Source organism: Lobosporangium transversale (genome assembly GCF_002105155.1).
Source record: "Lobosporangium transversale strain NRRL 3116 chromosome Unknown BCR41scaffold_40, whole genome shotgun sequence".
Lineage (NCBI taxonomy): Eukaryota > Fungi > Mortierellomycota > Mortierellomycetes > Mortierellales > Mortierellaceae > Lobosporangium > Lobosporangium transversale.
The window spans coordinates 212953-227929 of NW_019029018.1; the positions used below are offsets into that span (position 1 = coordinate 212953).

At 40.8% G+C, this 14977-nt stretch overlaps 5 protein-coding genes across 5 annotated transcripts; 2 read left to right on the plus strand and 3 right to left on the minus strand.

Moving 5' to 3' along the window:
• Positions 1-1564: 1564 nt before the first annotated feature.
• On the plus strand, positions 1565-4654 carry BCR41DRAFT_388817 (hypothetical protein). Its single transcript, XM_022028042.1, has 7 exons — positions 1565-2394; positions 2480-2556; positions 2634-2709; positions 2796-2882; positions 2957-3326; positions 3421-4267; positions 4372-4654. The coding sequence occupies exons 1-6, from the start codon at positions 2034-2036 to the stop codon at positions 4184-4186; spliced, it is 1737 nt and encodes a 578-aa protein (XP_021878115.1). The 5' UTR covers positions 1565-2033; the 3' UTR covers positions 4187-4267; positions 4372-4654.
• Positions 4463-5410, plus strand: BCR41DRAFT_373502 (hypothetical protein; the record flags this gene model as incomplete). Its single annotated transcript, XM_022026784.1, has 3 exons — positions 4463-4654; positions 4840-5098; positions 5334-5410. 3 exons carry the CDS (start codon positions 4463-4465, stop codon positions 5408-5410), a joined length of 528 nt encoding a protein of 175 aa, XP_021878116.1.
• A 1262-nt stretch (positions 5411-6672) lies between these two features.
• On the minus strand, positions 6673-10320 carry BCR41DRAFT_424714 (hypothetical protein). Its single transcript, XM_022030476.1, has 4 exons — positions 9926-10320; positions 7917-9833; positions 6962-7651; positions 6673-6796 (listed from the first exon to the last, which is right to left on the minus strand). Exons 1-4 carry the CDS (start codon positions 10188-10190, stop codon positions 6735-6737), a joined length of 2934 nt encoding a protein of 977 aa, XP_021878117.1. The 5' UTR covers positions 10191-10320; the 3' UTR covers positions 6673-6734.
• Positions 10321-10566: 246 nt separating this feature from the next.
• Positions 10567-11925, minus strand: BCR41DRAFT_424715 (GNL3L/Grn1 putative GTPase-domain-containing protein). The gene is made up of 3 exons (XM_022030477.1): positions 11808-11925; positions 11483-11596; positions 10567-11296 (listed from the first exon to the last, which is right to left on the minus strand). Exons 1-3 carry the CDS (start codon positions 11818-11820, stop codon positions 10722-10724), a joined length of 702 nt encoding a protein of 233 aa, XP_021878118.1. The 5' UTR covers positions 11821-11925; the 3' UTR covers positions 10567-10721.
• Positions 11926-12006: 81 nt separating this feature from the next.
• On the minus strand, positions 12007-13707 carry BCR41DRAFT_158485 (coproporphyrinogen III oxidase, aerobic). The gene is made up of 3 exons (XM_022019634.1): positions 13477-13707; positions 13185-13262; positions 12007-13044 (listed from the first exon to the last, which is right to left on the minus strand). The coding sequence occupies exons 2-3, from the start codon at positions 13209-13211 to the stop codon at positions 12085-12087; spliced, it is 987 nt and encodes a 328-aa protein (XP_021878119.1). The 5' UTR covers positions 13212-13262; positions 13477-13707; the 3' UTR covers positions 12007-12084.
• Between the last annotated feature and the right edge of the window lie 1270 nt (positions 13708-14977).

The following is a 14977-nucleotide window of genomic DNA, read 5'->3' on the forward strand; positions in this document are numbered from 1 at the left end:
TGCAGGGCGGAGAGGTCTTGTGTAGTGCCTGCTAATGTTAATTTCAAATATTGGAAGAGATAAGCCCACAATTCAGACGACTTTAATTGAACGGGGACTGTAGGCTGTAGAGTAGCCTTGTTGCTACGATCAGCTGAGATTAAGCCCACTGTTCTACAGATTTGTTTGAAAGAACAGCAGCTCTCCTCTTCTCTTTATTTATCTTTTATTTTATTTTAGGATGCATGCTCAAGGAGTGTGTTTGAATAAACAAGATGGATTTGAATTTGTTTCCCTACCGTTATTCTGTCATATGCGTGTACGACATGAAACAAAAAAAATGAGAACGCATCTTCGAAACAAAGAGAGAAAGATCGGCACAAATTGTTGAGTTAGAGGATAATTAGAAAATATTGAGCGGAGGAAGACTGAGAAGAACGAAAAAAAAATTGGAGACTACTACCAGATCCCAGAGCATTAGAATTTTAGAATCAGGCTGGATAGCGTACGGTCCCAATTATTTCACAAAACACTTTTGAACATAGAAAATACGAGTCGGAGACCGCGAAGCCATGGTCGGCTCTTATCCCGTTAGAAAATTTATTGCTTTGCTTCATGAAGACAATAAAAAAAAACGTAGTGTAATGGCTGGTTTCGAAAATAAAGGCACTACCATACAACGAGGAAGAGCCGGCATCGAAGGATCAAAAAGCAACATCGCTATGAACGCTGGCTGCCACAAGCCAGTTATTATACCCAATGTTGCACTTTTTACATCTCTGCTCAGCAGGGACGACATTGTGTGTGAACTATAATACTAACATAGATGGTGGGATTAATGTCTGTTTCGTTTACTCCCTGTTAACAAGTAATCGCGCTCTAGATAAATTATATTGCCTGAACTATGAAACAAATGAAACACTCAATGTTCGCACGGATTCGTTGGGCTCGTCACCAGCCTGAGGACGAGCCTGTGGATTCGTATCAATTAACTACAAGCCATAATATTGGGTCTCCATGTGACTGCCGGGTGTATTTACACACCCACCGTTTTTATTCACAAAAGCTTTCTCGTCATCACTGTCTTCCTCTACTCATATTTTTTCTCATCAAAGCTTTTTTTTTTTTTCCTTTTCTTTCTCATCACTATCTTTAATATCAACTTTTCTTTGTACATTATTTACGATCTCCATTTCTTCCTTTATTCGTTCATTTCAATCCTTAAGCGCGTTACATCTGACTTGCCATCATATATTCTTCCTAATTTTCTTTATTAATTCTTACGCGCGTTGGCCTCTCTCTCTCTCTCTCATACTACATCTGCTTAAATATTTTCAGCATCTCAACTCTAGGTTAAAAGGAATGTAGCTCAATAAGAGTTTTTACCCTAACTGAGAAACTTTGTCATACGTGGCCCCGCTTCTTTTGTTCCAGCAGATATACCGCCAGCAGATACACCGCCAGCAGATACACTGCGGCTTTCCTTGCCGCCGGCTCTGCCGTGGACTCTGCCGTGGACTCTGCCGAATGGAAGGAGTGGTCGCGACATAGTGGTACTTAGGCGGGTTCGATAATGCTCTTTGGGCATGTGTTGCACAATAAACACAATGTCATATGTGGCCCTGCTTCATTTATTCCAGCAGATATACCGCCAGCAGATACACCGCCAGCAGATACACTGCGGCTTTCCTTGCCGCCGGCTCTGCCGTGGACTCTGCCGTGGACTCTGCCGAATGGAAGGAGTGGTCGCGACATAGTGGTACTTAGGCGGGTTCGATAATGCTCTTTGGGCATGTGTTGCACAATAAACACAATGTCATATGTGGCCCTGCTTCATTTATTCCAGCAGATATACCGCCAGCAGATACACCGCCAGCAGATACACTGCGGCTTTCCTTGCCGCCGGCTCTGCCGTGGACTCTGCCGAATGGAAGGAGTGGTCACGACATTGTGAATTCAGTCGTCTTGTTATTTTTTCCAGGCACAGTTTAAGACCTTACTTATCATTATATTAATTTATTGATTCAATCTAAAATGCCATCTTACTAATAGCCATGCCAACTCAATCACATATACAATGGGCGGAAGCGAAACACACAGGCACGGAGCATGTCTCCTTTGAAAACTTTGTGCGAAAGTTTAACTTAAGTGACCGGGAGTCAGCCACGAACGACTATAAACATCTTATCAAATCAAAACGTTTACGTGAAACCAGACGAGAGAGTCTAGAGAAATCTTTTGTGAAGTTTCAATGTCATCACGAAGATATTTTTTGGGCACAACGCAAAGTGGAAATATCTCGGATAAAACTGCAACTCAGTTCTGATTCCACGTCTAATGACGCAGTCGTAGATTTGCAAGAGGCTGCTGTCAAAAAATCACAAGAGGGGTATTTAGGATTAAAGGATAGACCTGGTAAATACATTTTTACTTGGTACTTTTCTTTTATAGTTATTATTATTATTATTATTTGTTTCTGATCCCCTCCTTTACTTCACAGATGGCCAATTACTTGCAAATCATTCAAATTTACCGTCAGAGCGGCTACGAACTCCCTCATGGGGCTCAGAATCAAGTGTAAGATCCGTACTGTGTTGTAAGATTATCGAATTCCTTGAAAAATTCAACTGACAGCTGAATTTTCTATTTCTCAGAACAGCTCCACTGGCCCAGTACCATTCCCTACACATGCATTAGGACTATTGACTGAAAGCAACGCGACTAAAACAGGTATTATTTTACGGAGATGTACTATAATAGTGACTGTCCTCTTCAGGAAATGCTCTAAACTGTGCTCATTTTGATGGATTGAATAGGAGGAAAACCACAAACTACTAAATCGTCTAATGTTATTGAATCGTTTTCGGGAGACGAGTGTGGCTATGATAATATTGAGTTCCCAGGTAGGACAATGTATTAGATTCGATATAATGTGTTGAGATAGTACTCTATTCTAAGCTTCTACTCAACCTGATAGACCCAACAAGAAGTCTTGTGCATTTTGAGGTTCTGAATCAAGCAACTTCGTGGGTATGTGAAGGCACCGATATTGTTGCCATATTTCGTGAGTTCAGAACAAAAAATCTGCAGCCATTTTCGCTTGTTCGTGATGGAATTGCCGATTTAACTCCGGGCTCTACATTCTTGGAGGGACTGGCACCAGGCGCCTCGTCAGCCGCTAGGAGAGTAGCCACAACTCCTGATATCTATACCAAGTGGCCAACTCTCCAAGAGATAATGAAGCGAGTTTTCGTATCAAGCAGCTATGATGATGTATCAAAGGCCATTAAAAAAGAAAATATGGAGGATCCGATTGCAGCGTACATGTTCGCGGTTATTATGTCTTAGTGAGTTTTTGTACAAAGCGCATTCAAATAATTATGTTTGCTCTCTTTTCTATTAGTAAATGTACTTACATGTATTTCTATAATGCCATAATAGCAATCACTATTTTAAATTTCATTCTATGATACCCGGCGATCTCAATGAACGTGAGGGATTCACTGATTTAACATGGGGATTCATCCGTGGGGCATTAACACTAACTGGAATTGAATCCCGTCATCTTGAAGTGCAGACAACTGGAGTCCAGGAAAGGAAGAACGTTGACAAGGACCCGCTCTCGGACATCTTGGAGCCTGGGCAGTATAGTGACGGCCTAGCGTTCAGTGGGGACAATCAAATCTATTTAGCAGAGACATCGCTGGTCCGTAATCCAAAAGCGGAGAAAAGACGTCAGGACGAGTTTAAGCTGGCTCGTGGAATGAGAGACTCATGGGTGAGTCAGATAAGATCTATCTGCCGTGAATCTACTCCTCCTCGCAACTTTAGTGTATTTGGCTCGGCTACTTATAAAGATGAAACCAGGCTCTGGCAGATGGACTTCCAAGGAGTATTTCGGTTGCGCCAGTTTGACTCGTTCCTCATTCCTTTAGAAAAGAAAGAATTTGGACGGAGGATGGAGATGGCAGTTTGTGTTTGTCTACAACTGGCTGCTCGCATTGAAATGGAGATTGAAAGTCGGGCCAATACTATACCTGCATCATATGACCAGCGAAATTTGCTATCTAATGCACTCCAAAAGATCTTTACTACGTCGACAACACCAAAAAAGCAACGAAAAAGAAAAGACGCTGTTATTTCCAAAGATGATGTACCAGTATCTCGAAAAAAGAAAACATTGGCAAACTCTTTTACAACATTATAGTTAAGAAGGCCAATTAATTTTTCAATTCCTGTCTGATTTGCTATTAAATCAACGAGCACTCTTTTATTCATATCTACATTGGTACGTACCAGCAATAAATTACATTCATTCCTCATTCTCCTTTTCCTTTTCTAATGAGTTTCTTGTATCATTGTGTCTTTCTTGTTTCTCTTTATGTTTATTAGGGGGGGTTTTACGTGTACCTTTTGTTGACTCTTTGAAAATATGCCGAAATGATAAATGTGGGCCTCTCGGAAGGCTCTCTTAATTCTCCAAATGTACTTTCTTGCGTCTTATATACTGTATCGGCAGGAGTCATTCGGCATATGCCTTCCCAAGTTCCGATGTCCCAAGCTGGATGGATTGTATAAAAATCCAAAGGACTGTCATTCCTTTTATCTTTGCAAGGATGGCGTTGCATACCTGAAAGAGTGCCCTGCTGACCTCCTTTGGAAAGATTCACTTAAAGTATGCGACTTCCCAAATAATGCTGGATGTAAATGGTAGTGGCTAGTGCGGGCTCCCTGCTTTACCCACTACAGCCACAAGGCCGCATAGGCTACTAAATAAACATCATAGTTATTGAATACGAACGGTGATTTTCACCAGTGAATCTTTTTTTTTTTTTTTTTTTTTTTTTTTGTCCGGTGCAGTACACCACCATTCAGAACATTTTCACCGGCAGTGGCCCCCGGTATGGTATACCAAGGGCGCACCAAGCTATTTTTTGTATTACAATACCTCATATTGCTACTTGTAGACTAGCGCACATCGCACCAATCAAGTCCACTGGTGGGGATAATGCATCAGTGGGAATCACTGCTTGTACAGATACTAGTCTGTACGCCAAATCGTTTGTTCGTTTCACTAAACCCTTGTCAAAGCGTGAGAGAGCGAGTTTGATCGCTTGCGGTATGTAGGATCAAAAAGGACTGAATAGGAGCGGCTTTAGTGGAGTTATCCCGACGAAGAGAGTCGAATGCCTTTATAGGTATACCAAGAGAGATTCGACTCCGTTAGCTGTCATCACAAGTATGATTTGCCACCCATGTATGTTTACAGGTAACGGGTCCCTTCCTAAATCCCGTATACCGTTATTTGTAATTAAATGAGTTTTTAGCTCTCCTTATTTAGCATTTCTATGCAGAGAGTCGTAGGCGTCAACAAAGCACTAGCTTTAAGGCCAACATTGCCTCTACTCCTCCTGTGGAACCAGCATATTAAGATAGACAAACGAAAGATCAACAGGAACAACTTTTATGCCATAACATTGGGAACATACTCTATCTGATTGTGAAACAGATTCAGGAACTGGTCTGTATTTTATAGTATTTTGTAGGACCGAAACTGGAATAATGCTGCTCCCTCAATATCGCTCTTTCGAACAAATCTATACATCAAAATGCCTAGCCTCAACTAGTTTCTTGTCGGCTTGACTTGATACAGTAGCCAGAACTGTCATGCCAATAGTGGCCATTGGGATGAAATACTTGAGGAGGACGCAGTTGTAAGCCTTGGTGTCGGCAGATGAGATTTTTGGGAAAGTACGATATTTCAATAAGACTTAGTATTTACTAGGGTTCAATGAAATCGAAGGATTGAGAAAGCAACATCCTATGGATGCTTCGGTGCCATGAACTAGATATTATTGTTACTACCATTACATAATACCATCTGCGATACGTTGTGGCACATGTACCCAGTGAAGCTCCTCTTCATCACTGTTTCTTGGGTCCAAAAAAAAAAATAAAAATAAAAATGAAATAAAAAAAATAAAAATGAAAGAAGTGATTTTGGGTCTTATTGAACGATACTCAATGTTTATATTATGTTTACGTCTTTTGATACCCGCTTCTGTGGTCAAAGGTACAGGTAATGCGTATGGCGGTATTAAATGATGGTAAGTGCTTGGCAGCCGAACATGTTGTGTTGATTGACGCGTTCATCACCGAGGCTCTCATGTTTATCTTTTTTTTTTTTTTTTTTTTTTTTTCGATGAATCGTAAGGCTTAACGAAAGTCAGAATCCGAGGTAGGAGGGGATTGATGTAGAGTTGTGTTTCAAAAAAAAAAAAAAAAAAAAAAAAAAAAAAAAAAAAAAAAAAAAAACTGATTGTGACAAGATAAGGACAGCTCTGAGAGAGAGGATTCAACAAGCTTAGAGCCTTGCATGGTGACATCAGTATCAAACACCCTTGAATTGGAAAACGGACGCCCAAGCATGGTTTTGGATGATGGAAAAACTTCAACGTGAGACAGATAAACTGGAAGACGAGTATACCAAGATGGCTGCAGGTAATACTTCCCTAATTTCAAAGGCAAAGCATTCTACTTGCAGTGTTTCTGTATAACATCTACTCGCAAGCACAAATCGCACATACGAATAGCAAATAAAATATAAAAAATAAAAAATCTCACAAAGTGGTACAATATCCATTGACTTTTTTTTTTTTTTTTTTTTTTTTTATAACAGAGAGAAGGGAGACGATGCTATCCATCCAGTCTTTACAGAAATTAGAGGCATAAAGATTCCTGATTTGGGGCAAAGTTCAAATTCGTTCGATGGTTTCCAAAACGGAATACACGTCAAGCAAGCACCAAGCATCAATAGCTAGATAATTCATACACAAAAAAAAAATAAAAATAAAAATAAAAAATAAAAATAAAAAATAAAAATAAAAAATAAAAATAAAAATTATTATAAATAAATAAAATACAAAGAATAAAATATGTAGATAAATATAAAATCCATCTGTAGTGTCAAGGATTACTTTACCTGCATATAATTCCTGCTCTTCCTTCAATGGACGTTGCTCCCAGTGGCTGATTCGACATGTCTTATCTAACTGATATCCACACAATCCCTTCAACATGCCTGAGAGTCCTCCCGGAATGCAATTCATGCCTTGCTCTGCAGGGTATAACGCCCATTTCTCATACTCTGTAACTTCTCCTCCTCTCCTTACTTCTCTTCCTTGTTCATCATATTGTTCTCGTTCTGGTCCTGGATTCTCTTCTAGCTTGCTATGGGTTACTGTTGTTGATGAGGATGGTAGAGAACATGAAGACATTGTAGGCGATCCAGGCATTGATGTTGACGCTGAGCGTGAGGAGAATTCTTCTGCCTCTGTTGTTGTTGTCCCTGGTGTTTGAGAGGAAGCACTTTTCAAATGGCCAACATTGCTATTGATTACGTTACCATGCTTTCTGATGCCGAAGAGGCTGCTCATGCTTCTGTCACTGCCGCCACTTCTGTTGCCATTGCCATGGATGCTGCTATTGACACTATTGCTGTCGCTGGAATCACCATTGCTATTGCTGTTGCTGCCAGCATCGCCATTGCTATTAGAGGAGCTCTTAATCCAGACATGCTTGAGATCGAGAAAGTTACGAGGGCGAAAATGCTCCTGATGTAGGCTTGGGAATGTCTCAATCAATAGTTCATGATCACCGTCCCAGTCGTATGCTTTGGTGAGTAACAGTAAACAATGGTAGCAATCAGATGGACCAGTATATATATGTATATATATACATCATATGTGAAAAAAAAAAAAAAAAAAAAAAAAAAAAAAAGAGGATCGCAGCCCAGCGCCAATAATTAGGAAATCAAGTGCATTTTCAAATGATACATCGATAATCACTACAAGAATTACTCGGGAAACATTTTCTTTTTTTCTTTCTTTCTTTTTTTTCTTTTCTTTCTTGGATATCACGCAAGCGCAAGCATTTACCTAATTTGAGGGTTTTAGGATTGTTGAAGAACTCGCCTATGACCTGCACAAGTTGCTCTCCGAAATCAGGACTATTCAAGAATGCAACAGTGTCGACAATGTAGACTGTCGAATCCGCATTACAGGCCAGCTGCATAATCGCAGTCCGCGTCCCTGGTCGAAGCCCCCGATATTGCTTCACATTGGGAAGCCATTCAGTGTCCATGCCAACAATAGTGGAATTCTTGAGTGAAAATGCCAACTCTCCAAGCTGCTCATCCGAATCTACCATGATGATCTGAACATCACTGGGTAGCTTATAGAAAGGATAGGGCCGTTTCTGAAGCACAGGTTGGGCTGGAAAAGAAGGAGGTGGTGGAAGGGTAGAAGGAGTACTCAAAGTTCGCAACGTTGGAACATGCGAATCCTTTGTCGTTTTGATCCCTTTGTTGGTATTCATGCTTCCCGAAGCGGCAAAGTTAGATCTGGATGACCATGAGGGGTCAGACCCAGAATCTTCATCATCATTTTCTAAATATTCGAAAATCACCACAGAAGATTCACGGAATAGCCCACGCTTGTAAAGCTGACGAGCAAGAGACCATCCATATGTTTCTCCTTCGCCGTCTTTGATGGGCTTCCGCAGGCTGGCTCTCATCTTCAAGATATCCAGCACAGCAAACACCTGCAACAAATTATTCCCGCCCGGAATTTCATCTAGTAATTTGCCGCGATGTCTCTGCTGAATTAACCCCGGTTCTTCTTCCTCTTCTTCCTCTTTTTCCTCTTCTTCTGCTTTTGCTTCCCGGGCATTCTCCACTACCAGGGTTTCCACCGGTTCGATATTATCCACGCGATGTTCCTTTTCCAGTATTTTTTCCTTCACTGTTGTATCTCCTTTATCTGCCTCTGTTCCATCATCCTTCTTTGTCTGATCATGCTGTGAGGATACTCTTCTTGTAGAACATAGGTTGCTGTTACCCACATCTAGTAAATCATGCATGTCTGGAGAGGAATCCTCCTCCTCCTGCTTTTCGAATGTTTGCTCTTGTTCATTAACATATTTCCTCGTCTCTTCCAATTTCATCAAGTCAACTTTGTCGGCTTTGCTTTCATTCATGCCAAATTCGTTGTCGTCGGTTAATAGATCCAATTTTTTATTATTCTTGTCGACATCCCTGAAGGGAGGTAATAGGCTTGGTACAGAGGCGGAGCTAGGTGATTTTACCGGTCTCGTCGTATCAAAGTCTGTCAAACTAATCAGATCCTTTACAACAGGCTTTAGCACAGCAACTTGAAGTAAACTAGGTGATGGTGCAATCAGATCATCGTCAAGGAGACTGGTGTTGGATGAAGATCCTGTTTGCTGCGGTTGGATAGATCGTAACTGGAGAGTAGAGGGAATGGTTCCTGCTGTGTCGAGTCTATCGTCGTCTAGTATGATCAAGTCTATTTCCGGTCCTATCAGGTCTATTTCTGGATGGTGGGGGTACGAGGATGGGATGGGATCGTCGTCATCCAGAAGAAATCCAGGTGCCATCGCGGTAGAAGCAAATGACTGTGAGGATGTTTTGGAGTGTGATGTAGAACCAGTAACAGTAACTGTTGTTGATTTAACAGCCATGGCCCATTCTTCTGCATGATCATGATACCATTCAAGGAATTGTTGTAGAACTAGGACGAAGAATTCGGAAACAGCGAGCTCAAAGACCGGGTCCAGATTTTTGAATCCTGCTACAGTTCCGACAGTGATGAGGGCGTTGACGATGAACATGACAGGGTCAGGATGAGTCTGGAGGGCCGTGGCCATGGTTTCCGAGATGATGCCAACACTGCCTCGTTCCTGACCACGTCTGAAGGTTTCAAGATCCTTGTAGGCTGTGAGCAAATTTTGCCCAAGTAGAAATGCATTGTTGCTTGCAATAGCCTGTGCTATGACTAGAGGGGACAATACAGAGCCTTTTAGATCATTTTTGGAGAACACCTGAACAAACTCAAAGATCACTCTTTGTTTTTCCTTAGGACCTTACCTTCGGATGATAGTTGAGCTGCCGGTCTCTTTGAACCTCCCCTGACACCATGACGTTTTTCATCTGGCAACGACCTAGTTGATGTTGTTGATGAGGATGGATAGGTATCATTCAAGTGTGCAAGAAACTGTCCAAATCCGTAGTGTTGCTGCGGCTGCGGCTGTTGCTGCAAATGTTTCGTCTGAGGATTTGGGACAAAAGGTCTAGCGTTACCACTCAAAGTACTTTTGGAATGTGTCATTACTACAGAGGATCGAGGAGTCATGAGCTCATTCCTGAGCTGGAGTTGTAATTGATTGGGCAAATGAAGAAAAAGGGATCTGATAAAAGTGAAAAAGGATGAATGGACGAATGTATGAATTGTGGCAATTAAGACAATGTTAAACACAGAAAAGAAGAGGAAAAGAGAGAGAGAGAGAGAAAGAGGGAGCAAATAAAAATCAATTGGTCATACACATATCCCTCTTCCACAATGATAATCCACACACACATTCTCTCTTTCTTTTTATCTCCTTTATACTCCTTTAACGCCCCTACAACGTGCCTTTTGTGTATTTGTTTAGTAGAATACATGTGCACAGCAGAAACCAATGAACTCGTGCCTTTCTGAATATCACAACACATTTTATTCTCTACAACGGCTCTCCTTCCATTGGATTTCTTTTATTTCAGGGACTCTTTTACACCACCGCACAGACAATTTTTTTCTTTCTTTCAATATAAAAAAAAGCATGCATGTATAATTGTGTAATTGAAACATGGACTACATATGCAGACTAACCAAATGCTTACAGCTCTATTCATCCTCCTCTTCCTCTTCCTCTTCCTCATCATCGTCGCCATCCTCTTCTTCTTCTTCTTCTTCATCATCATCATTATCTTCTTCTTCATCCTCATCCTCATCATCCTCAGCATCATTACTTGTTGCAAAGTGTTCTGCAAAGTCATAAGGCGCATCTTCATCCTCCTCTTCCTCTTCCTCCACCTCATCCTCCGGTTCCTTGGCAGTCTTCTTGGATACCATTGTCTTACTCTTCTTGGACGCTGGTGATCCCTCTGTTGACGCTGCTGCTGCTGCTGCCTTACGCTTAGCAGCCTTTGAAAGAACACCTTCTGTTACTGTATTATTCTTTGCTCTTGCTGTTCCCTCTGCCTTTGTCTTTTTACTATTATCGTTATTGCTATTGCTATTGTTGTTATTGTTATTATTCTTGGCCTTGTTAGCTTTACGAGCCTTCTCAGCCGCTTTCCTACGAGCCTCCTTTGCCTTCTCCTTTTCTTCCTGTGCTTTCAATTTTTGATCCGCAATCTGTTGAAGAATTTGTTCCTTGAATGGAAAGTTGTTGGGAATGCCTGGATCCTTCTTACTCTCTAGAAGTAAAAAAAGTCATGAGAAATTAGAATTACTTTTTTTTTTTTTTTTTCCTCAAGGGCCAAAGAAAAGTAACACAGCCAATATGCTAGTACTTTTCAATCGTATCATTCACACTGAAGAAGAAGAAAAAAAAAAAAAAAAAAAAAAAAGAACAAAATCATAAAAAAAAAAAAAAGACCTACTGTGTGAGGCTCTTGGATTTTTCTTGGCTTCCTTGCGTATCTTGCGATGGTGATCTTTAACGCGCTTCTCAATCTTGTACCTGTGATTAGCAGGTACTCGTTTTGACGTGATCTCTGCAGAGTAAAGAAATAACAGTAGTAGTTATAATAATATTATTATTAATGAAAGGTTGAGTTTTTTAGTGTAAAGCCCGAATAAAAAAAATCATAATGAAAATAAAAGCTCATATAGGTTCTCGAGATAGAAAGAAAGAAAGAAAAAAAAAATAAAAAAAAAAGTTCTTTATCTCTATGATGCAAGCCCATTATGCTCATTTGAACTTACTCCTACGGACCATGATGAATATATGTGTATTAGAAAGGTAAAAAAATGTGAATGGAGCAATGCCAAAGGGTTGGGTTGGTTAGGGAGTAAGAAAAGAGGAATGCTGCAATGCATGTCTTTTGTTGACTGACAAAAAAAAAAAAAATGCAAATAAGCAAACATGAGACTGCTTCCAGGAATCTTTGATCAAAATGAAGTACACGTGATGTTTTTTTATTTTTATTTTTTTATTTTACAAAATATCAAATTAGCAATTTACAATTATTATCAAGTTAACTCATACTGAAACCCAGTCTCTTGGTGCTTTCAGGACCTCCATCAATTTACTATGTGCCTGAACATCAGGTTCATGCATATACTCCCACCGGGCTGTCAATGGCATCGACATCATGATACTCTCAATCCGAGCACCCGGAGTCAACAAACCAAACTTGGTTCCACGATCGTATACAAGGTTGAATTCAACATATCGACCCCGTCGTACCTGTTGCCATTGCTTATCCTCGTCTGTGAAAGTCATGTTCTTACGCTTCTCCACAATGGGCACATACTGGTCCAAGAAGGCCTTACCACAGGTCTTCACAAACGCAAATAGCTCATCTGGTGACTTGTCATCTAGATCATCAAAAAAGATGCCGCCAACACCTCGTCGCTCTCCACGATGTTGGATATGGAAGTAATCATCACACCACTTCTTAAAGTCCTTGTAGTACCGTGGATCGTGCTTGTCACAGGCTTGTTTGATGACTTTGTGGAAATGGACTGCGTCCTCTTCATAGAGGATCGTGGGTGTCAAATCACATCCACCCCCAAACCACCAAGAGATCGGCTCATCTCCATCTGTGCCGCCAAGCTCAAAGTATCGGTAGTTGAAGTGAACGGTTGGTGCGTTGGGATTATGTGGGTGGATCACACAGGAGATGCCTGTGGCGAAAAAGGGGAGGGGCTCATCGGTCTTACTAATGTTAGGGTGCTGCGCTCGCATCTGTGCTACTGCTGCAGGTGGGAGCATTCCATAAACGACTGATACGCCCACGCCGGCCTTTTCAAACACCTCTCCATCCTGTAACACCATGGAGATGCCATCCCCTCCCTCTGCACGTGTCCAACGGTCGACCTTGAATTTGGCCTGACCATCTACTTTTTCGAGTCCTGCAGTGATCTCTTGTTGTATCTGTTTGACAAACTCTTCCATTCGAAGACGCATGGGTGAGTCTTCGGTCAAGCCCTCTAGTTTCTAGAGGTATTGATCGAAAGGAAAAAAAAAAAATTAGGTTTTAATTTTTTCTTTTGCCGCTCATTGGGCTGTTTGCTTCTCTTCTTTCCACGCTACACAAAGTAATAATAATAAAATAAAATAAAAACAATTGTCCTTACACGTTTGCTATCGGCTTGAGCTGTCATGGTAGGCGATTTTGTTATGGGTTGTTTCGGTGCTTCACATTCGACCTTTGGCTATAAACATTTTTTTTTTTTTAAAAGTGTTTTTGTATTTGTGTGTTGTATTTACAGATATTTACAGATATTTACAAAAGAATGTTTTTTTTTTTTTTTTTTTTTTTTTTAAGGAATATCGGGTTTAGAGATAGAGATGGAGTAAATAATCTACTTCTTGTTCAGTCGAGATCAAATGTGTGGAATGCACGTGCAGGAGGTGCAGATCGCTTACAGCAGTTGATGCCTGACTCCAGTAGGCTGCAGCGGCTGCACCAGCACCAAGGGTGGTAAATGCGGCGATGGATGAAGGGGAGCGTATCGAGGCAGTCCGTGCAATAGAAGTATATGTGCGTGTATTAAATCGCGACCATTGTCTATTGAATGTATATATATTTAAAAAAATAAAAAAATAAAATAAAAAAAAAGATGTGTAGAAGAATAAGTATCCAGAAATGGATCAGCTGACATCGGAGCTCCGGTTTCGGCTTCGACTTCGGCTTCAGCTTCGACTTCGGATTTGATATCAGTTCCGGATTTAACTTTGGAATCAATAACGGCACAGATCTTGGCTTCAAGATCGGCTATGAATAAATAATAAAGTAAATAAATATTTCACTTACGATCCACAGGTCGAGAGTTGTGCTAAGAAAAGAAAAAGGACAATGAAAGAATTGATTTGGAATATTTGTTAGCTCGGTCTAGTGGATAGGGAAGAGAAAACTAGAGGAACTTTACTTACCAGCCTTTGTTAGTGTGCGTGTTGATGTCCGTGCGAGGTATGCCATGAATGAGAATGTGGAAATGAATGCAAATGAAGAGAGATTACAGAAGGAGTTTTTATTTTTATTTTTTTTGGGCTGAAAAGGTACAAGATTTAAGAAAGAAGAGGAATGAGAAAGAAGGGAAGAAGGGTCTTTTTATGAAGGAAGAGGAAAAAGTAACGCTTTGTGTTGAGTAGAGGGGCCAAGGAGAGGAATGGCCTGGCCCTGGACAAAAAAAGAGATTGGAGAAGAAGGCGAGGGAATGTGCCCAAACTTGGATCAGCTCCGATGCTTCGATGCTGGGTAAGGAAACACGAAGCCGAGAACTGTTTCACTTTATCGTCCTGCCTGCTATTCACTTTTGTATTTATTTTATTTAAATGTGTAAATATATAAATTATTTAGTCAACAACATGTGCATGTATATAAATGTATCCTACGCCTCCTCACTTTAAATTCATCCACTGACATTTAAACATTTTCCGGTTGTGCATCTTATGCATATTTGGAGTAAACAAACCCACTCACACATTCCCACAGTCCTACCACGCACATTTTTTTTCTAATGTGCACACGGTCCTTCGTCAAAGGGAGAAAGCCACTGTCCATCTGACCTACATTTGTTCTTACTAATTCTTTTTTTTTTTTTTTTCCTCCACTCCGCCTTGGCACCAACACTATCTGAAGAAAGCTTCAGCCTGCATTCCAGGGCGATTTCTATATAGCGGGCTTCTCCTTCAGCCTCCTCCAATGAATTTCAGAATGCTTGCTCCGAGGGATGCTGCACCTATCAGCTCAGCAGTTTCCTCACTGGCCCAACTCCAATATCACACAGGCAAACCCCCTCCGCCCCCTCTCTCTTTTTCGCCTTGGTCCAAAGATTTCCTTATTTATTAGACTCTTCCATGTTATCAAGCTTGATGACAATGAGTCAAACCTCACATACGATGCTCGCATTAACTACTTGAAATG